Below are 22,870 nucleotides of genomic sequence, written 5' to 3'. Positions count from 1 at the left end.
AAACAGCTTTAAGTACCGCTGTGAGGGATCTGCGGCTGTGGAAATCTCCCCAGAATTGAAGGGGAGATCGTTCAGAGATTGCCATAAGAAATCAGAACCCCCGATGTGGATTTTACTGCCAAACGTCAGAAGGTCTGCAAGAGGGTGAGATTAATGGCATCTACAACTCTCTGGTAGCTGTTTTGAAGCCTGGCGCTAAAAGCTGACAATTCTCGCTTCTAATTATGTTGAACTGTAGTAGGCAATTATCTCTAGGCTTTCTTCCTGTCAGAAATGTGAATCTGGAACTTATTAATCAACTTGATCTTTTGGAGCGATAATAAACTTGTAAGAAGGAAGAATAAGCAGGGAATCGCAGACAGAGTAGTTAAAAGGAGCCTTCCAAAGACCTTTCTCTTAAGTAAAAGTGGAGAGAGGAGGATTTTTTAAACGGGACAGCTAATGCTTCTTCCTTTGTATTTTTTTTTTTTTGCCTTTTTGCCTTTTTTTTTGCTACTAGGTGGCTACTAGGAGGAGGGCTTTCTCCGCTGTGGCACCCCGGTTGTGGAATGAGCTCCCCAGAGAGGTCCGCCCGGCACCTACACTGTACTCTTTTCATCGCCAGCTGAAGACCTTTTTATTCTCTCAGTATTTTAACACTTAATGTTAACTTAAATTTTACTGTTCTAACTCTATATTTTAATCTTATATCAATTTTGCTGCATGGTTTTATCCTGGTTGTGCTTTTTATACTGTATTTTGTATTTGTGCTTTTAACCTGTTGGTTGTTTTATTATGGTTTTAATTTTTATGAACCGCCCAGAGAGCTTCGGCTATTGGGCGGTATAAAAATGTAATAAATAAACAAATAGAATTTAAAACATTCTCTCCTGCTGTTGTTGTGAATTGGAGTGCTTGTATGGACGTTTTTCTACCCTCTCCCTTCCGCTTGGCTGTGTGAGGAATGAGAAACTGCTTCAAGCTGCATGGAATGTCTGGAATGTAAACACGAGGGTGAAAACAATCACCAAGGAAACCTGCAAGGTGTTGGTTAATGTGTAATGGCCAATTCCAGCAGAGTAACCAGGAGCAGGACTGGGTCTTTAGAGACACCTGCTGGACACACCAAGAAAGACATTGGGAGCAGAATTTCTTTAGAATCACTTGCTGGAAACACTAAGAGCGCCACAGGAGGCAAAAGATTAATCAGAACACAAGAAAGATACAGGGAAAATGGCACCACCTGATCATTCACAGAAAATTACTGATCTCCTGAGCAAGAAGATGGACCAGATAGGAGCCAAGATGAACTCCTTTGAACAGCATATGGAGAAACAACTCAGGGGAACGAAGGAAAAGATCAGGGGAACAAAGGATGGACTGATGCAAAAAATCAAGAAGATGGACAATGTTCTGAAACAAGTAACTGAGGAAATCCAGGCAGTCACAGACAGAGTGGATGTCCTAGAAAACAAATCAGGAGTTATGAATACAGAATTAGAGAAAGAACAAAGTATTTTGGCACGAATGGAGTTAAAAGATAAAGAGCACTACTTACGTGATCTTAGAAATGAAGTGATCAAAAGTTTGTCAACATACTTGGACAGTGAGGAGGACATTATGGAAGCGGAAGTAGACCGTGTCTATAGAATAAATTCTTCATACGCACAAGCAAGAGGGGTTCCAAGGGACATTATTATTCACTTTGTAAGAAAGACAATAAGGGATCAGATCCTTCAGAAACACTATCAGACCAAAATGAAAATGGTGGGCAAAGAATAATCATGTTGAAAGAGATACCTGCCCGAATATTACGCAAGTAGAAGGACTATGTATTTCTGACAACAATACTAAAACAGAAAAATATTACTTTTCATTGGAAACTCCCAGAAGGTTTTTTGTTTTTTACCTTTGGGGACTGGAGATATAAGTTAAATTCCATACAAAAAGCAAGACACTTTATAGAAACCCACAAAAAAGAATGGGATGACTCGCAATCAAAACCAGAAGAGGACTTACGCACCTTTTCCTCCTGTATTTAATATTAACCTGATGATGGATTATAATTTTTTAACCTGGAACATTAATGGAGCAAACACTCCCCAAAAGAGGAAGAAAATATTTCATTACTTTAAAAAATTAAAGCAAGATATTATTTGTTTACATCCACCCACAGGAAAACTGTGGGTGCATGGAGGGTAAGTTGTAAGCAAGCACAATTATGATATTGCACAAAATCATGACTCATCATGGGGCGCGTCAGATAAGGCATCTGCCTTAACTTCCAATTTCCTGGCTTTGCGGAGTTTGGACCAATGTTAGATAGACTTAGCTTCTGGTCTTTTAAACTGGCAAGTTTTTCCCCTTGGTTTTTTGAAAAGCACATGCTTTTAATTTTGCCACTCTTAGCACTCTATGCATGTTGTATATGCCTGCTTCCTGTGAGGTCAGTGGAGGGTGGGATTCCATTAAGTGCAGCTGATAATGGTTGCTGTAGAATTTGATAGAATTTTACAGCACCTGCATGTAAAAAAATGTTATTATGGTTTTCCGGTTTGTTTGCAATAGTCGGGATCCAGATCTCTTCAATAATGGGCAATAGTGTTATGTGATTGAGGTCAGTCTAAATTATGCCCAGGGTTCCCTTACTCAGGCCATAGCTAGACCTAAGGTTTATTCCAGGATGACCCCTGCCTGAGCGCTGGATGCCCTGTGTGGCACTTAGATGAACAAGTTTGACCCCAGGACAATCCTGGGATAAACCTTAGGTCTAGCTACAGCTTCAGTGCCTCTAATCACAAAGAGACTGAGGATTTCCCCCAACTCTGTAACTCTTGAAATTACTAGGCCTGTTGAAAATATATTTTAAAATTTAAGCAGGAAAATAGAGAATATGCTTTTAACTTTTTAAAACAAATGAGAATTTGCAAAACAAGAAGTCTTAAGATATGAACAACTGATAAAGAAAAGTAAACTAAAAAGAACACAGATACAGAAGTAAAATGTGAAACATGCAATGATTACAAAGAAAACACATGTGTTCAATATGTAAAATACATGACAGTTTAACTGTTGCTAAGGTCTATTAAAAAAAAAAGTTAGTAAGTCCAATGTTAATAGAGGCCCCAAATAATATTAGTAGGCCCAGCAGCAGTTTGAATTGCTACTTAGCTTCACTTACACTTTCACTAGTCCAAGCTAGTTAAATGCAGTGTTTGAAGCTCTCAACCTAATAGCAGTACGGTCCATATTTTTAGAGAAAAAGAGAGCAGTCGGGGGGGGGGTATTATTAGAACTACTTATCTCAAGGAGAGATGCAAACATCAGGCTTTTGTGGACAAAGAGGAAGGTTGGAAGAGACCTTTCCTAGGATCAAGAGAGTAGAACTTAGCAAAGTCCAGGCAGGAAAAAAAATAATCCAGGTAGAGAATGAAGAATATATTTTTAAATGAAAAGTGTTGTGAAGCCCAGCTTCATCAGTGAGCAAAATAAAATATAGGGTGAAAACTACAAGCTGCTCAGGATCTAGGTGCCTGGCTAGGAGAAATTGGTTTGGGGGGAAATAGCACAAAATCGTCTCAAAGCTAAGGGAAAACATGGTAGAAAAGGGGAAAAATGACTCTTCTCCTAAAATGGAGGCAAGAACCAGGCAGAACCCCAGAAAGGCTCGCAAACCAAACCAAAATCTGCTAACACAATTAAAGAAAAGATCAAAATCAAGCAAGCCAGGTTGGAACAAACATGGGTCTCATCTTTTTCACAGGCTGCTTTTGCTTTCTTTAATCACCTGACACCCCCTCATTTTCCGATTGGTGAGTAGCATATTGGTGGGTAGATACCTGCAGGGACAGTTTCTCATTGTTTTACATAGCTGATGTTAGTCTAGGCCTTATCAGAGTTCATGGGACTACTCTGGACCTGTGGAGCAGGCTAGCTGCAGGTAGTAATACATGTTGTAGCCTTTTCTCATACTGGTCCATTGTTCCACAGCTTGAGCACTGCTTTGTCAGCATGATTCCGCTTCTCAGACTTTAAGCAGTAAAACTTTCTGGCGTCCAGGAAAGACAAGACTGCTTATGAATCAAAGTTTCACTCCCATTCCATTCTATAGCTTCCTTCTAAACCTTCTGTTCCCAGCACTTGAAACCAAAAAGAGACCTTAGTAACACAAATGATTAGGGGGAATAGCTGTGACAGCTGTAGTTGGTGAAGAACAGGGTTTGTTGTGTGGAAGCATAGAGAGAACTGTTATACGTGAACTTGGCGAGAGGTAGGAACTCCATCTTGTTGTCCTGCTGGAAGTTAGTGTAGCGCTGGAGGTATTGCTCCAGAGTGGTGCTGGTGTGCTCGGTCTGGCTGTCTGACTGCAGGTAGGATGCAGGGGGCAAGTGGGGTCTCACCTCCAGCTGTTGCAGTAAGCTCCACTAGAACCAGGCAGTGAACTGAGGAGCCTGTTCCAAAACTATCCCCTCTGGGAGCCCATTGAGGCGGAAGATGTGCTTGACAAACAGACGGGTGGTGTCTTTTGTGGTAGGTACAACAGGACAAGTTCGTGAGTAGGTCCATGACAACTAGAATGGCAGTTTGCCCCTCTGACAGAGACAGATCAGTGATGAAGTCCAGAGAGATCATTTTCCATGGTCCAGATGAGGTCAGCACGGGCTGAAGCAAACCCTGTGCTGGTTTGCCAGGCTGGTTTTGGCAAGATGGCAAGTGGAGCAGGTTTTCACGTAGTGCTCCACCTCCACATGGATGTGGGGGTCACCAAAACTGCCAGGTGAACAGATGGAGGGTTTTGTATACCCCAAAGTGCCCCACCAGTCAGCTATCATGGCATAATCAAAGTCCTTCAGTTGGCTGGGCCCTGGGGGTATGTAAATGTGGTCCTGGTGATACAGGAGCCCATTGCGCAAAGTGTAAGGTGAGGTCCATTCTCCCCGTGTGAGCTGAGGTCCTGGCAGCAAGCTTATGCAAAGGCTTCCCACCCTTGGTGCTCTCGCAGTTGGTCAAGCAGGATCTGAGGGACTTGAGTAGCTTTGAAATATTTAGGGCAAAGAACAGTGGTGCAAGGCTCCTCATCTATAGATGAGGTGTACTTGGGTTTTCTGAACAAGGCATCGGCCTGCTGATTCCAGGAATTTCAACCTTGAAATTGAACCAGACAAAGAACAGGGATCACTGCATCTGAAGTTACTCCAGGTTGCGCTGGTCCGTGTGGTCCTCAACAATGTGTGTGGCACCTTCCAATAGATGCCCCCAAGTCTTGAAAGCTGTCTTGAGTACCAGGAGTTCCTTATCCCTAATTGTACAGTGCTGTTTGGCTGGTGTCAGTTTTCTTGAGAGGTAGGCAGGAGATGACTGCTGGTCTGGAAAAGCTGGAGTTGCACTGCCCCAATAGCCGCATTGGGGTTTCCACCACGAATGGAATGTGGGGGTCAGGGTGCTGCAGGATGGGTTCTGACACAAAGCCTTTGAAAGGCCAGTTGCGCATCTAGACCCAATGAAATGGGGTCCTGCCCTGTAGCAGTACAGTAAATGGGTGGGTGGGTTTGATTTTGGCAAAGTCCAAGATGAACCAACGATAGTAGTGTGCAATCCCCAGAAACTGCTGGACAGCTTTCATGTTTTTTGGCAGGTGCCATTATAGCACGGTCTCTTTGGAAGTTTCCATTTGCACGCCACTGAGAGAGATGCAGTGGCCTAGGGAGTCTACAGCCAGGAGGTTGAAAGCACATTTCTCAAGTTTAGGATAGAGCTGGTGCTCCTGCAGCCCTAAAGCATAGCTCATACATGGGCATAGTGCATCATCAGTTGTGCCGAGCATCAAAGTCTGTCAAGGGGTGTCCAAGAGGGTCATCGAGGGTACAGGAATCTGCAAGGTCTGGAATAGCCAGGTGCAACATGGAAGTTGAATCGCTGTTGTCTGCAGCAGACAGCTGGCTCCAACTGTGCTGATTTATAACTGGTCATTAATCAGCACAGCTGGCTAATTAGGTCAGCATGTTGCTTTTAAGGGAGGTCCCAGGATAGCTATTTAGAGTCAACTTAAAACAAAAATTTGTAAAACCTCTAAATAGTGGTGAGCAGAAACAGGACAGTTATAAAACATTTGTTTAAAGCAAAACAAGATAGCAGTAAAGGTTGTATTTACTTAATCCACAGAATTCACACTACAAAATGGAGAATTTATTTTATTTATTTATTTATTTTATTTTATTAAATTTATTTATTAAATTTATATACCGCCCCATAGCCAAAGTTCTCTGGGCGGTTTACAAAAGTTAAAAACAGTGGACATTAAAAAGTTTACAAAATTTAATATAAAACAGTAACCATCTTAAACAACAACAGTTGTTTAATGTTACTTTTAATAGGCTGAAGAATGATGCTTGAATAGCACAAGTAATTCTCAATATTCTCAATATTTTCAGATACAAATTATGCTAAAATTGACCACTCCTAATATGGGAAGAGTAACTTTTTGCTAGGGCCTTGATAGAAATAAACTTTTTCTCATGAAATGTCTGAATATGTTGCTCTGGACCAGGGAAACAAAATGTTGTTTTAACTCTACAGCATAAGCTAACGGGGAATGTTGTACAAATGTTCGAGCAGTTCAGGTGCAAGCAACATGGCCAGACTAACTCAGCTATGACAGTTTTTCTCTTTGTGGTCTTTACACTTAAGGAGATTTAAAAGAGAGTACTAAAAGATGAAAAAATCTCTGTAAACAGGAAACTCTTTTATTCAAAACAACCAAGTAATATGTCATATCTTAAACGTTGCTATTTTAGTTTCAAAGTATGGGATACATGCAGCAAGGAATTAAACTGCATTTCTCCTCGTACTTTACCTTCAACTGTTGTGAAAAGAGTTCTCTTTCTTTCATTGCTGGTTCAGTGACATCTGGAACCATTCCAAAGCACTGCAGATAAGCCATGACATTGCCATCTTGGTGTATTGTAGTTTCCGGATCTTTCCAATTAAGCTGAAATATTAAATCTGAACTAGTATCTGAAAAACAAAATGGAAAATATGTTTTCCATTTACTTGTATATGAGATTACAACATGGTATATCGTATGATACAGAAAACAGCATGGTATATTCTATGATACAGCAAATGTTGGACATGGGGATGGGGGTCAAAAATGTTCCAAAGAAATGCAAATATATAGGATGCTAGAGAGGGGGTGGCCTAAAATGTTTCTTTGAATCCATTACTCCAATTTCTGTTCATATTTAATATTGCAGTTTGTATGCTGGTTAGCACCACTTTATACAAAGAGACAGACAGCCTTGTCCCATAACAGTAGTTGGTACCCCAGCATTGCTGCCTGGTAATTTGAAATTTTGAGACCCATCACTGTGCATGTTTGTGAGGAATGTGTCCTCAGAGACTTCCCTTGTGCAGTCTTTATTTATAGATTACATTTCTATCCTGCCCCACAGCCAAAGCTCTTTGTGCGGTTTACACCAGTGCATTGGCTTCTTGCAAACAATACATTCCCTCCAAGCACTTTAATAATGCTGGCACAGTGGATGGGGTTTTTCAGGACTGTTTTATAGTCTCTTCCAAAGCAGGAAGGTGTATTATTTATTTATTTATTTATTTATTTATTACATTTTTATACCGCCCAATAGCCGAAGCTCTCTGGGCGGTAACAGGTTGAGACTTTTCAGCATTCACCACAATGAAACTGGATCCTGCACCATGGAGGCCACTGGTTAGATTTCCAGAGACAAAGATTGAGCCATTCTCATCATCTGATTAGAGAATTGTCAAGGTCTTATGACAGCGGGGTGGGGTCATTTGACCCAACAACATAAGGCAAGAAAGCTTTTGACAAAGTGTGCCATGATTTTCTGATTAAGAAACTAGCTAAAAGTGGGCTAGATGGAACAACAGTTGGCTACAGAACGGTGGATCCACAGTTGGCTACAGAATCGGACTCCCTTCTCAAACCAGGGGGAGGTAACAAATGGGGTACCACAGGGCTCAGTCCTGGGCCCAGTGCTCTTTGACATTTTTATTAATGATTTGGAAAAGGAGGTGCAAGGAATGATTATCAAATTTGCAGAAAACACAAAATTGGGTGGGATAGCTAATATCCCAGAAGACAGAAACAAACTTCAAAGTGATCTTGATAGGCTGGAGCGCTGGGCACAAAACAACAGAATGAAATTGAATAGGGATAAATGCCAAGTTCTACATCTAGGAAAAAGAAACCAAAAGAACAGTTACAAGATGGGGGATACTTGGCTTAGAAATACTAACAAATGAGAAGGATCTTGGAATTGATGTAGATCACAAGGTGAATATGAGCCAACAGTGTGATGTGGCTGCAAAAAAAGCAAATGCTATTTTGGGATGAATTAATAGAAGTATAGCTTCCAAATCGTGCAAGATACTGGTTCCCCTCTGTTCGGCACTGGTTAGGCCTCATCTTGAGTATGGCGTTCAGTTCTGGGCACCACACTTCAAAAACAATGCAGACAAGCTGGAGGGGACTCAGAGGAGGGCAATGAGGAGGATCAGGGGTCTAGAAACAAAGCCCTATGAGGAGAGACTGAAAGAACTGGGCATGTTTAGCGTGGAGAAGAGAAGATTGAAGGGAGACCTGATAGCACTCTTCAAATACTTGAAAGGATGTCACACAGAGGAGGGCCAGGATCTCTTCTTGATCATCCCAGAGTGCAGGACACAGAATCATTGGTTCAAGTTACAGGAAGTCAGTTTCCGGATGGACATCAGGAAAAACTTTCTGATTGTTAGAGCAGTACGACAATGGAACCAATTACGTAGGGAGGTCGTAGGCTCTCCCACACTAGAGGTATTCAAGGGGCAGCTGGACAAACATCTGTCAGGTATGCTTTAAGGTGGATTCCTGCATTGAGCAGGGGTTTGGACTCAATGGCTTTATAGGCCCCTTCCAACTCTACTATTCTATAATTCTATGAACTGAGATGTGGGCGGAAAGTATTTGTTACCTTCCAAGCGGTGAGGTGAATACTCTTCACTACTGTTAAGCCATAATTGTGGCTGTAGGGTGGCTGATGGTTGTAGCAATGGCTGAGAGAGTGATTCTTTTATTTGCAGCCATGGGCCTAAGCATTTGAAATGAGATGTACAAAAAATAAAACAACATTATACTCGACTAAAGTTACCTAAATTGCATTCTAAAAATTTACTTTAAATACAAATGCCAAGACTAATACACAGTCCTTTACACATAAAATAAAAATAAGTAAATAAAACAATTAAACTTCTGTTCAATCGAAGGAACTGTGAGAAATTAAGACTCTTATTTTGATAGCGCCTTCTAAATTTTTTTGCACTTTTTGCTGTCACCTGCTTATTTTGGTCTGCAAGAAGAAAAGACATGGAAACAACAACTGACCACCCTGAAATACATAACAGTAGTGGAGTGATCACCTCTTTCCGGCAGATGCCGTTTTCCAATGGGACTCTTTTAAATCAGCCGTCGACAACAGCTGATGGCAAAATATTCAGTCTTGCATAAGTGAAAGCTCCTCTGTATTTTAAAACTGTTAAATTTTGCAAATAAGATGCCAATGTGTCCAAAAGACTAGATGGAAAGTCATCATAGCATAAGACCAAATTTTCTTATAGTGGTCAAATGGTTGTGTCATTCAATATCATGTAGGTGGTGCCTAATTAGATCTTTTGTTTTACTAAACCCCAGAATTTAGTAGTTTAGTAAAGCAAAAGATCTAAGTAGACAGTGGCTACATGATATTGAATGACAGAACAATTTGGCCACTTTAAGAAAATTCTGTCCTTGGTATAACTACTTTCCATCTAGTCTTTTGGACACGTTGGCATTTTATTTGCAAACCTTAACAGTTTTAAAACCCCAAATGTTGTGGTGACAAACCAGAGGAGTAAAGCTTTGAAGTTGTGGTATTCATCCTAACACTCTCATGGGGATCCTGCAAAATCAAGGGGAGGAAACCTGTGGGAGTGAAGTTCAGCCAAAGCTAATAATTAAGTGTCCTGCGCCAGGCCTCTAAACTAATAGAGGGAAGATTAGCCTCCAGACCCAAGGAGGCATTTGGGACACAGCATGAGACAGAAAGAAATGTCTTAAAAACTAGAATAAGCATCCACCCAAATCTGAGTCCCATATAGTAATTTAGCTTTAAAAACTTCCAAGTGCTGAGCATATATGGTTGCCACCTTTTGCGTAAAAGAAGTGTGTCAAAATTTTAGCTGAGATGCTTTTTCCACCACATATTTCTGGTGGGCTGACCATGACCCTGTTGATTGAAAGACTACACCTGTATTTTCTAGAGAACACCGTAATTTTAGCTATGTTATAATTCACAACTAGATGTTCTTTTTGGCAGTATTCAGAAAAAGCCCTCATTACTCTTTTTAAGCCCACTTTTGTTTGAGAACGAAGTACAGCATCGCCTGCGTACAATAGCATGAGGGGCAAGAAACGCTGGAGATGTTAAGTTCTTGACAATATCATTTATATGCAAATGAAATAACACAGTGGGCAAAATGCAACCTTGCTTAACTCCCTTCGTGGCCAACTCGAATACGCTTCTAAAAATTCTGATAGAGAAAAGATCGGCATACAAGGCCTTACTGAGAAGGAAAAAGTCAGTCTATATCAGCCGTAAGTGGGAAGAGCTTGCCCAGGCTGTAAAACAGAAGGATGATGGCAAATTTTGGGAAACAGTGCATGAGGGCCTACGTGCCTCCAAACCATATTTGGAAATGCAAATCCCAGGGATACAATGGCAACAGCATTTTGAGAGTATCTTCGCTAGCTATGATATTCATGAACCAACCGAGGAGGGACTAACCATCTCCGACCTCCCATTTTGGCCCAACGTGACAGTAAATGAGGTCAGCCGCATATTGGGCAAGCTGGCAGCAGATAAAGCACCAGGAGAAGATATGCTTCCCCGGGAACTTTTTAAATACAATATCAACTGGTGGGCCCCAATCCTGGCAAATCTCTTTTCAAACATCAACCAAACAGGAAATATTCCAGCCGGATGGCAGTCAAGCATTATAGTCCCTTTATATAAAAAAGGTGAAAAAAACGACCCCAAAAGCTACAGGCCCATAAGTCTATTGGATATTGTTTCGAAAGTATATGGCAGATTCTTGTTGGATGAACTTCAAGCGTGGGCGAATGAAAATGACATCCTGGCGGAGGAACAGGCCGGTTTCCGCCAAGGGAGGAGCACTATTGACCAATGCTTTGTGCTCAACCACTTGATCCACAAATATCGGAGCCAACCCAGAGGAAGTCTGTACGTGGCCTTTGTGGACTTCACCTCCGCCTTTGACCTCGTTGACAGAGATCGCCTCTGGGACAAACTTTCACGGTCAAGCATAGACAGACGACTCCTGTTTTTGCTGCAAAAACTGCACTCACAAACGGACTCAAGAGTGAGGATTGGCCCATCTGGGACCCTCTCTGACAAAATTATCATCAGAAGAGGAGTCAGGCAGGGCTGTCTACTCGCCCCTTTTTTGTTTAACTATTATGTGAACAACCTGGTGTCCGAGCTAACAGCTCTGGACTGTTTTCCTCCCTCTATTGGCCCCAAGAAGGTCCAGGCGCTCCTTTACGCAGATGATATGGCCCTTTTATCTATCACTCAGGTTGGCCTGAGGAGACTGTTGAATAGATTAGGCAAGATCTGTAAAAAGGAAAAATTAGTAATCAACTATTCTAAAACCAAGGTGGTAGTCTTCTCTAGGAGAAATCGCGTGCACAGATGGGTCTTAGATGGCCAGCAGATAGAACAATGCATGAGTTTCAAATATCTGGGAATATACTTCTCCTATAATGGGGGTTGGAAAACCCAAGTGGAGGCAGCCAAATACTCAGCTATAAGATCAGCCAAAGCAATATTATCATATGGAAGACAAAAAGGTGGCTCCTTGGTTGCCCCTACCCTGAAGCTTTTTGTAGCCAAAGTTCTCCCGCAACTATTGTATGGGGTAGAATTATGGGGTCAAGACTCTATTTCATCAGTAGAGACCGTACAGAACATGGTGTTGAAGGAATTGTTAGCTCTTCCAGTAGGAGTTCCCGCCTCCTTATTAAGAATGGAGGTGGATTTGCCCTCCTTTAAGTCAAGAATCCACAAGAGTATCATACTTTATGGGAAAAAGTTAATGACCCTAGATGAAAACAACTTAGCTAAACAATGTTTCAATGAACAGTTGGCAAAGGGCGGATGGGCACATAACTGGTTAACTTTGTCCCAGCTCTATGACAAGGAGGTGCAGGAGTTGCTAGCTAATAACAAAAGGAGCATTGGAGATAGAATCTATGAGGCTGATGCCCAAGGAAACGAAATAGCTAGCCAATTACAGGCCTTCTCTCCATGGTTTAGTTTTATTAAGAAAGAGCAGTACTTTGCACAATATTTGCTTGACCTATCGTTTCCTGCCCTAAGAAAGGCCTTTACTGCCCTTCGTTTCCAGACAATGCCCTCTGCTTTCTTGGAGGGGAAGTATAAAAAAGTCCCCCATGCCCAGCGGATCTGTATCTGCAGCTCGGGGGAAATTGAAGACCTAGCGCATTACCTTCTGCGTTGCCCTCTGTACAAAGAAATCAGGGAGCATTTTCTAAAGGAACTATTGTTAGCAAGAGCGGGTTGGCACACCAGAGACATTATCTGCGATCTGCTGGCGGACCATAGTAAAGCAATCACAATCAAGGTAGCAAAGTTTGCTGCTGCAGCCCAAAAAATCAGAAATAACTTTCTTAACACAGTCTGCGTAGATTGTAAGGGGGACCATTTGATTTAATAACCTTGTATAAACTATCATCAGAGATCCCACCTATCTGATAGTGCCAGTTATTGACTGTTAGCACTTCAGGTTAAAATGTAATCACTGAAATTATTCTTGTGACTTTGACATGCATGTCACCAGTGTGATAGCAAAGGGAGGGCGCTGCAGACAAACGGAACACCCCTAGAAAGATCTACAGATTGTCTCCGTGGATAATAAAGGATTGTACCCTAAAGATTATGAATATTGTAAATAATGTGTGTTGCGATGTTAGCAACTTTGTATTTTGTAATGGTCTTTGTGCCACAAACTTTGTGCCACAAACAAATGTGTGTTGCGATGTTAGCAACTTTGTATTTTGTAATGGTCTTTGTGCCACAAACAAATAAACTATTCATTCATTAACTCCCTTCGTGGCTAGCACAGACCCTGTAAGCACCTTGAAATCAATGCAGTGATTACTAGAAGCCAACATGGATTTGTCAGGAACAAATCCTGTCAGACTAATTTGATCTCATTTTTTGATCGGGTAACCTCCCTTGTGGACTGTGGGAATGCTGTGGACGTCATATATCTTGACTACAGCAAAGCTTTCGACAAAGTGCCCCATGATATTCTGATTAACAAACTAGCTAAAAGTGGGCTAGATGGAACAACTATTAGGTGGATTCACAGCTGGCTACAGAATCGGACTCAAAGAGTACTTATCAATAGAATCTTCTCAAATTGGGGAGAGGCAACGAGTGGGGTACCGCAGGGCTCAGTCCAGGGCCCAGTGCTCTTCAACATTTTTATTAATGATTTGGATGAGGAGGTGCAGGGAACACTTATCAAATTTGCAAATGACACAAAATTGGGTGGGATAGCTAATACCCTGGAAGACAGAAACAAACTTCAAAGTGATCTTGATAGGCTGGAGTGCTGGGCTGAAAACAACAGAATGAAATTTCATAGGGATAAATGCCAAGTTCTACATTTAGGAAATAGAAACCAAAGGCACAGTTACAAGATGAGGGATACTTGGCTCAGCAATACTACAAACGAGAAGGATCTTGGAATTGTTGTAGATCACAAGCTGAATATGAGCCAACAGTGCGATATGGCAGCAAGAAAGGCCAATGCTATTTTGGGCTGCATTCATAGAAGTATAGCTTCCAAATCACGTGAGGTACTGGTTCCTCTCTATTCGGCCCTGGTTAGGCCTCATCTAGAGTATTGCGTCCAGTTCTGGGCTCCACAATTCAAGAAGGATGCAGACAAGCTGGAGCGAGTTCAGAGGAGGGCAACCAGGATGATCAGGGGTCTAGAAACAAAGCCCTATGAAGAGAGACTGAAAGAACTGGGCCTGTTTAGCCTGGAGAAGAGAAGTTTGAGGGGAGACATGATAGCACTCTTCAAATACTTAAAAGGTTGTCACACAGAGGAAGGCCAGAATCTCTTCTCGATCCTCCCAGAGTGCAGGACACGGAATAACGGGCTCAAGTTAAAGGAAGCCAGATTCCAGCTGGACATCAGGAAAAACTTCCTGACTGTTAGAGCAGTACCACAATGGAATCAGTTACCTAGGGAGGTTGTGGGCTCTCCCACACTAGAGTCATTCAAGAGGCAGCTGGACAACCATCTGTCAGGGATGCTTTAGGGTGGATTCCTGCATTGAGCAGGGGGTTGGACTCGATGGCCTTGTAGGCCCCTTCCAACTCTGCTATTCTATGATTCTATGAATCTATTCTAGTCTGAGGTATTCAGCAGCTAATTTGAGGGGAGTAAGATATTTAAACAATAAAAAGCAAAAACTAACACTGAACTCCAGCAGGGCCTGTACAGTGGGAGTCACACAATGGCTGAGATGTAGCCGGTGGTTGTATTGGAGGTGTCGTGCATGGCCTGCAGTTGGTCATGAAGCAAAGGGCTCTGGTACCCGGGTCGCTTGCTGAGGTTACAGAATGGGTTTAGGAACCAAAACAGGGACTCAAAAAACTGACCAGTAAATTAAAATATGCAAAAGGAGAAAGACAGATGGACAATTTTGAAGTAACATGGTTCCCTTTTATCTGATTTATTAATAAAGAAAGTTCTTTGTATAACCCTCCAAAAGATCATTTGAAATATTGGAAAGATACAATGAAGCAGTAAATACAAAATAAATGGGCTTTTAGACCAGATCCCTCTACTATATGGCCTAAATGGCGATGATTCCTGATATAATTTATTATTTATTACAGGGAACACAGTCGTGTTCCCTGTAGTTAAGGACAGTCAGTAAAACAAGCAATCCACCATGTTAAATGGAGTTACTGGGGGGTGGGTCAACCTAGCAGCCTAAAATAAAAAATATTTTAGCAATCTTTCTGAAACGCAGTACTGCCAGAAAGAAATGCTGGCTTTACATACCCTGCGCGTTTCAGGAAGATTGGTGAACTATTGAGGGCTGGATGGGAGTTTAAAGCAGAAAAAAGGGGGGAAGCATGTCTGTTTCAAAGTGATCAGACATACTTCCGGGTTGGCGACCATTTTTTTGCACAATTATAGCGCTAAATTGGAAGCCTCCCCATGCAATCCATTAGTAGGATTACATTGCCCTATCCAGCACATTGATGGAATGGCCTTTCTTTTTTCAAAAGACCATTCCATCAATTTTTAAACCTTTTTAGAAAATCCCCATGTTTTCCTATGGGGAATCTGATAAGCTAACGCATGCGCGTCAGCTTCAGATTCCCCAGAGGGAAGGGGAAAGAAGGGAGAGCGCAGTCTGCGCTCATCCCTGAAGGGATGAGGTAAGTTGTTGGGGGGGGGCCTTGCCTGGAGCCGCCGCTGCAGTTCATGCAGCGGCAGGCCTAGGCGTGGGGGACCGGGGGGGGGCACGACTTACCTGGTCCGTCGGCGGCAGTCCCAGGTTTCAATTGAGCCCCCGGCTCCACCCAGAAGCAAGGCCGCCAGGGCGCTCAATTGAAACCCGGGCCTGCGACCGACGAACAAGATAAGTGAGGTCTGTGGGGGTTTGGGCTTGCCTGGGGCCGCCGCTGCCACCGCAGTTTGTGCTGCAGCAGCGGTGGGCCCAGGCCGGGGGTGGGGAGCGACGGAGTCCCCGGATTCAGAAGTTAGGTCTTGGCCTAGCTTCCGGTTGAAGCCAGGGGCTCAATTTAATCCTGGGACGGCCGGCGGAGAGGAAGGTAAATGATGTTGGGCGGGGTGTGGGGGTGTTCGTCATCAGTTTTCCACAACCCCACAGTCACCTCTGCATATCCTATTCTCCATCCTGTCCTCATGGTTTATCTGCTTTGGCAGAATGAGAATTTCACTGGTACTTTCTGCCTCCTTAGGGAGGATGTGGCGTTAAGGCTGGCGAGCCTTAACTCCCAATTTCCCCGCTTTTTGGTGCTTGGTGGAAAAGTGTACGTCCATAACATTGTTTTATAAACCATAGGTTTTTTGTTTATTGAATTATTGTAATAGTTGGTGAGACGAATTTTGTGTATGTGGTATTTTTGTATGTTTTTCTTTTTCTTTTTTGTCATTATGGCTGTTGTTTGTTGTGTGTGAGTTGTATCACTGAATTAAATGGAGTTATTTAAAAAAGTATCCTCGTGATCTGGAAGTCTCAACAAGGCAGCTGATGGATGCTGATGGTAGTGAATCTCACCCCAGTATGGAAGGTCAGGATGGCAAGAGGATAGTATGGATCATGCAGTTTATACCGATCCTCATCCCAATTATGGGATCTCCTGTATCAAGAAACCCATGTTGAACATCTCTCCCAATCACAGAAGGGTGATCTCAACCAATCTCTATTCTGGCTCCAAATATCTAATAACCAGAACGGGGTTTGGATATTATATATTAATATAGCCTTTTTTTCCTTTTTTGGAAACCAGTATTGTTACTATGTATGCATGGAAATTGTTGGATTGCTAATTCATGTGTTGCAAAATTCTTTTAAATTTTGTATGATATATTGTATTACATTTTCTAATATTGTTGCTATATATTTTTAATCTTAAAAGTTTCCTTATACCTATTTTGCTTCACTGTTTTGACTGTGGTTTAGAACAGAAACATCAATTGAAATTGTTGTCATGCTTCAGAACAAAGCACTGTGCTGCAGCTGCCTGCCATTTTTATTTTCTAAGAAAATACCAATTTATGGTTCATTTGCATGCTTTGGGACACTGCATCACCCAAGAGTGTTGAAATAAATACAGGATCTCTTAGTAGACTAGTACAAAACAAACATATACTCCCAAAGTGACCCGAAGTAAATTCCAGGAGGCAAATAACATTTGAGAATGTCACTCAATTAAGTGAAGTATAGATCAATTAACTTACTGCTGCCATATTCAGTATTTGCACTCTCAAGTCTGGGCATTGTTGATTTTAGATCATCTTGCAACTCGGGTGGCATCAGAGTGAAGCCTTCAGCATCTCTCACCTATTCAGAAACAAATATATGAAAATGAATGTAATACAACATTTATTTTATTAATTCAATTTATATTCTGCCTTTCCAATAAAAACATTGCTCAAGATGGCTAACAATAAAAACCAGATAAAATATAGAGTTATAATTAAAACAAAAATACAGTAACTGAAAACACATTAAAAAGGGGGGAGCATTTAAAACAACCTTTTTCACACTGATGATCAAATTCTACTCTGGAGAAGCTCTTGAGGGTGGTCAGAGCCAAAAAAATTACCAGCATATTTTAGCTTAAATATCCTAGTGCTAATAATTAAACCTTTTCAGTTAAGCATTGAGCAGGGGGTTGGACTCGATGGCCTTGTAGGTCCCTTCCAACTCTTCTATTCTATGATTCTATGATAAGCATTTCAACTTTCAGAATGGGAGTAAAATGATCAAAAGACGGGAAACCACCAAACGATTCATGGTCAGGAGAAAAGGGTGGAGCCATTTAGAGAAACGTAGAGGGACAGACTGGGGCCTTAGGAGGATCGGATTCGCATTCTGGGCCTGAGGTTCTGTACCTCTGAATTAAAATCTACTTTAGTAATAGAAGTTCAAGTATAACACAAAAAGCTAGTTGAGAGATCTTTCAGGCAGATGTACTAAACTTACTATCTTCTACACCCTGTCCCGGACTGCTTTTTTGATGCTCTGTTGCTGCTTTCTTTAAGGCCACAATTGTTAGCAGAGCCAAAAAAGAAGAGAAATCTACCAACCTGAGCCAACTATGTCTGCTCACCTGAGATGGCTCTAATCTGCCAGGACTAGAGATGTAAAATTTCCAGAAATTTTGAAGCCACGGGGGGGGGGGGGGGGGGTGAGGGACACGGTTTTTTTTGGGGGGGGGGGTTGGGGGGAATGGAAATTTTCAAAAAAATTGAACTAACGCAATATTAGTACTTTTTACAGATGGAAAATCACTTTACTTTAGGAACATAAAATGTAATTAAGTCCAAGTTGGTTTGACATAAAATTATTACAATTGGTATATTAAAAGTACAGTGTATTCAAACAATTATTACAAATTGAATTTACTTTTTTATTTTTATAACAAATGGAGCTACAGGTTCCTGAATTGTTAGGAACACCTGAACTGTAAAGGAACCTCTTTGGTTTTGCCAATTTATGAGCAGGCAAGAATAATTTAAAACAACAGAGGAAACCATCAACATTAGTAAAAAAGAAAATTATGTCTCCTCTAGTCCTCCACAGTGTAAAGCACCCATTCCCATAAAAAGATCTGAGAAAAAGGGGGGGGGGGGAACCAAGATTCAACGAATATGCATGAAATTTAATCAGACTCATTTTCTGAGCTATAGCTAATAGCTATCAGTTTCAGTCTCTGCTTCAATGGCAGTGCTGCCCCCTAGAGGCAGAAATGAATCTTGCTCTTGCATTTGAGAGTTGTAGACTGTAGCCCAGAAGTTGTGATAATCTGATACTGTACATAGTTTTAGAAATCATTTGGAAAAGTAAATATATGAACACCTTGTCTTAAACATTTTATTCATCATGCTAAAATAAAACATCCCATAATCCATTTTTTCTTCAATTTTTTCATTTTTCCCAATTTTTCAGAAAAACAAAACAAAAAGGCTTCGAGAAAAAAAGGGTTTTTTCCTGAATTTTTTCGGGGGTTTTCTGGCCCTTCACATCTTTAGGCAGGACTCAACGTGGGGTGGCACCTCCCTAGCACTGCTGACACCAAGGGGGGGATGCAAGGGCACACACCCCCAACATCAGGTTGATTGGCTTGTGCAATTCTTGTATGGGGAGTGCTGGGCTTTTACTCTTAAAAATATCTGCTCATAACCATAGAATAAGCAAACACAGAACTAAAATGGAAAATGAAAATAACTACCAGCACAGTCTGAAAGGTGGACACTTAGATCTACCCTAATATAGTAAAGACTTAACATGCAATTCACTCATTTTCCATTACTAGTTTTGGGAATTAAGGTCACTTTGCTAGGTGTTCTTGCCTTGGCAGGTAGCTGAGGTCATGGCTCCCTCTGGTGGATTTAGGAAAATATCCCACCTGCCCATTTGTTGCTGACTCTTCTCTCATACTCATACTATTTTAACATGGACCCTAGAAAAGAGAATATGGGGCCAAGGGGGTATGTGATGAGGGGGCTCCTATTAGTGTGGTTATGGATAGAGGGAGATATGGCATTGGGAAGAGGGCTAGCCCAGTTAGGGGGACACAGCCCAGACAGTTAACAGCTGTGTCATGTTCCCTCCCTTTCCCCACCCTCATGTTTGGGGGCTGCCCAGCTTGCTGTTGGGTCTCCAGATGCTGCTCTCAAATGCTGATGGTGGTGCATATGTGTGTGGGGGAGGAGTTCCAAATTGCAGTCTCAAGTCCTGCTTCAGTCACTCCTGCACCACCCCCAGTAAATGATACAAATTCCCTTTTCAGTTACAACTGTTCCCTGCTGTACTGTTCAGTACAGAAGCCCTGGCCTTGTTTTCATAGGGTCACCCTACATAAGCACCGCTTTACTGCTTCAGCTGCTACCTTCTTTGTTTTATCTTCTTTCAAGTCTGCTTTAAGGGGCAAACAACCTTCTTCCAAACACTGTGGAGTTAGCAGAGAAAGCTGCCCTTAGGAAGGCAGTGGGAAGTGTCCAGCTTCTCCAGCTAGTTTTCTTCAGTTTAAAAGGGGGAGAGATTCTGCCTTCTGCTGGGCACCCACATCTGGATTACTGGAATGTGTGAAAAACAGAGAAATGGTGCTACCAAACAAGTATGTTTGGGGAGACTGGGCCCCACATCGTATTCAGCAGTATCTCTCACCCCCCTAGCGCTCCCAGCAGAAGGCAGACAGAATCGCTTACTGTGTTTAAGTTTCTCTAAATGGGAGAAGCCAGCTCATGGGTAGGATTTCAAGTCAGTCCTCCTGTTCTTGGCGTCCTTGGCTACCTAGTATTTTAAAGCAAAGAGATTTAGGGAGCAGCTGCACTTCCTTCACAGCAGTGAGCAGCACTGTTTCCTCCCAACACCTTGCTGCCCTTTCACTCAAAGAGGGGCGCTGATCCATTCCCATTCCTGTCTCTGAGAGCCTGATCACTAATTATCTGGCCCAGAAGTGAGAGACGGTTTGGAAGCTTGAGGCCCTGCTTGTGGTATCTGGTTTGGCCACTGTGGGAAACAGGATGCTGGACTAAATAAATATTTTGTTTGATTTAGCAGGACCTGCTTTTACAGCTCACATGTTTACAAGCACTATGAAGGTGTTAACGTCTGAACAAAGTGATCAAGTAAAATATTTCTTGTATTAGGTTAAATTTGCTCAATCCCTTGCATAGCTTATAGCAAAGTCATTTACTTTCAAGAAAAATAGTTAGTTACGTACAGCTAATTATTAAATGGACATGGCAATGTGTCTGAGAATTACCTTTACTTTACAGACTGGAGTTCATGATGAAATGATAAAAGGTAGCTACTATGACACAGTACCTATTATTTTCCCCTCATTTAGTTTCCATGGGGACTACTGAGGATGCATGACTCAGCAATAAAGCAATGTATACTTACAAAATAAGCAATCACTTACTGGAATACTTTCTGGCACACTATTGTACTCAGGAACTGAGAAGGTAGATCCTGAGAATGCTAAAGACTGGAAGAGACTGGATGCCGTTTTCTCATTGCCATTAAAATAGGAAATAGGACATTCCAACAATCCATGGTTGTCTCCCAGGATGACTGAGTTTTCTGGGTACAGATCTGCAAAGCCGATGCTGTGCAGAATATCAACTTCTGAGAAGGGCGTTACAGGAAGACTTGTTTGGAGCTCCATGCTATTGTTCAGTTTTCTCATAATCTCCGGTGAGTCCCATGAAGCCTTATCCATGCCTATACATTTGAAGTCATCCATTATCTTTTGAGTGAGTTGTGGGCTTTGAGAATGATGATTAAGCTGCCACATTTGTTGAAAAAGTGGTTGTAGATTTTGGTGTTTTTTAACAGCATTTGTTATTTCTGCTTCCTGAATCAGAAGTATGCCTTTTAATTCTTTATCTTGAACATTAAGATTTTTGCTGGTCTTCAGATTCGTTACAGTAATATCTTTCACCTGTAAAACAGCACAAACATACAGCAGCCTGCCCTAACATGAAACCTCTGAACCCAAATTACCACAGCTAAAGAATATCCATAACATCCCTCTCAAGATAGCCACCATCACAAAAGGAACAAAACCTCATTATACCATAACTTTATGGTATAACTTTTCATAGGGGGAAATTACAATAACTTCAAAGCATGTCCTTATGATTTATAATGAAACACTTTCCCTTGTTTTATTAGACAAACAACTGAAAATGTGGGTTACAAACATCATTATTGGAGGTGTTGTGAAGGTACTGTGACCATGCTGGATCTAGGGCAAACCTAGGAGTGCAAATCGATCTAGAACAGGCTGAATACATCACCCTGAACAAACTACCTACCTACAGCACCTCTTTGTTGTCAGGATTTAATTTCAATTGATTGACCTGGTTTACATGTAACACCAGTTCATGAGTTAAGCATTCAAACTCAGCTGAACCAGTGTTTGGAATTGATGATGGACTAAATAACAACCCATGGGTTGCTATTAAACCATGGGGTGTCAGGGCCAAGTGTGAACAAATGAGTGCTGCCTCCCTCACATTTGCTGCTTCTGCTGGGTTTCTCAACAACCCAGAGTGCTGGATTTGGACGTCACAAATAACAACTTAGGAAAACTTCCTGACTGTTAGAGCAGTACGACAATGGAATCAGTTGCCTGGTGAGGTTGTGGGCTCTCCCACACTAGAGGCCTTCAAGAGGCAGCTGGACAACCATCTGTCAGGGATGCTTTAGGGTGGATTCCTGCATTGAGCAGGGGGTTGGACTCGATGGCCTTGTAGGCCCCTCCCAACTCTGCTATTCTATGATTCTATGAAATTGGCACTCCTGAGATGTTTAGCAAACCTCATTCAAAGCAGAAAAGGCAAGTGCATGTGCTTGGTCCTGACAACCCATGGTTTAAACACCCATGGATTGTCGTTATGTGCGAACCAGGCCATTCAGTCCATTATCAGCTCCAAACACTAGTTCAGAGCTTAAGGTCTTTCTGGCTGTTACACTGGCAGGTGCACATAAAGGCCCGTATCAAGTCACGTTCTGAATTAATTCCACAAACATTTTTATTCACATATTCAAGATGTATCAGAAATGTTAACCCTCAGCTGTCACCAGAAGTGGATCTGAAGAAACATCTTTCCCTGACAGGATGAAAGAAGAAACATGAGTGAGGAAAGCCACAGAAAGGAGAACAGCAAAAGCAAAGCCTGAAACTGTCCTAGTGACTCAGCTGAGGGGTAGATTTTGACCCCTCTTAAATGTGTCTCAATTACTGCTTGTTGGGGAACTGATAGGTATTTTCAAACCTTTTATTGTTTCTGGCAATGTGCAGTCATTTCTTAATCCTAATTTCTCCAGTATAGAAAGGTATATTGTGATGACCTAGGGCTATTAATATTAAACCTGTGATGAATGAATACAAAATGCTGTGTTTGGTTATTAGTCTGGGATGAATATATGATTCTGTCTTATATTGGTCATTCTATCATAGCAGATTCTGTGTCTCAAACACAGTTGCTTTGACTA

At 41.8% G+C, this 22,870-nt stretch overlaps 1 protein-coding gene across 1 annotated transcript in view; it reads right to left on the bottom strand.

The window, feature by feature from the left end:
• PCNT (pericentrin) overlaps positions 1-21,329 on the bottom strand; it is a 69,872-nt gene extending 48,543 nt beyond the window's left edge. Inside the window, exons 1-3 of the mRNA XM_063115927.1 lie at positions 20,790-21,329; positions 17,095-17,197; positions 6,833-6,993 (exon numbers count right to left, since the gene is read on the bottom strand). Coding sequence (XP_062971997.1) covers positions 6,833-6,993; positions 17,095-17,197; positions 20,790-21,164 — 639 coding nt within the window. The 5' untranslated portion in view covers positions 21,165-21,329. The remainder of the gene's footprint in view (positions 1-6,832; positions 6,994-17,094; positions 17,198-20,789) is intronic.
• Between the last annotated feature and the right edge of the window lie 1,541 nt (positions 21,330-22,870).

This window comes from Elgaria multicarinata, chromosome 2 (assembly GCF_023053635.1).
Source record: "Elgaria multicarinata webbii isolate HBS135686 ecotype San Diego chromosome 2, rElgMul1.1.pri, whole genome shotgun sequence".
NCBI classification, from domain to species: Eukaryota; Metazoa; Chordata; class Lepidosauria; order Squamata; family Anguidae; genus Elgaria; species Elgaria multicarinata.
This window is presented reverse-complemented; position numbering and strand designations above follow the sequence as displayed.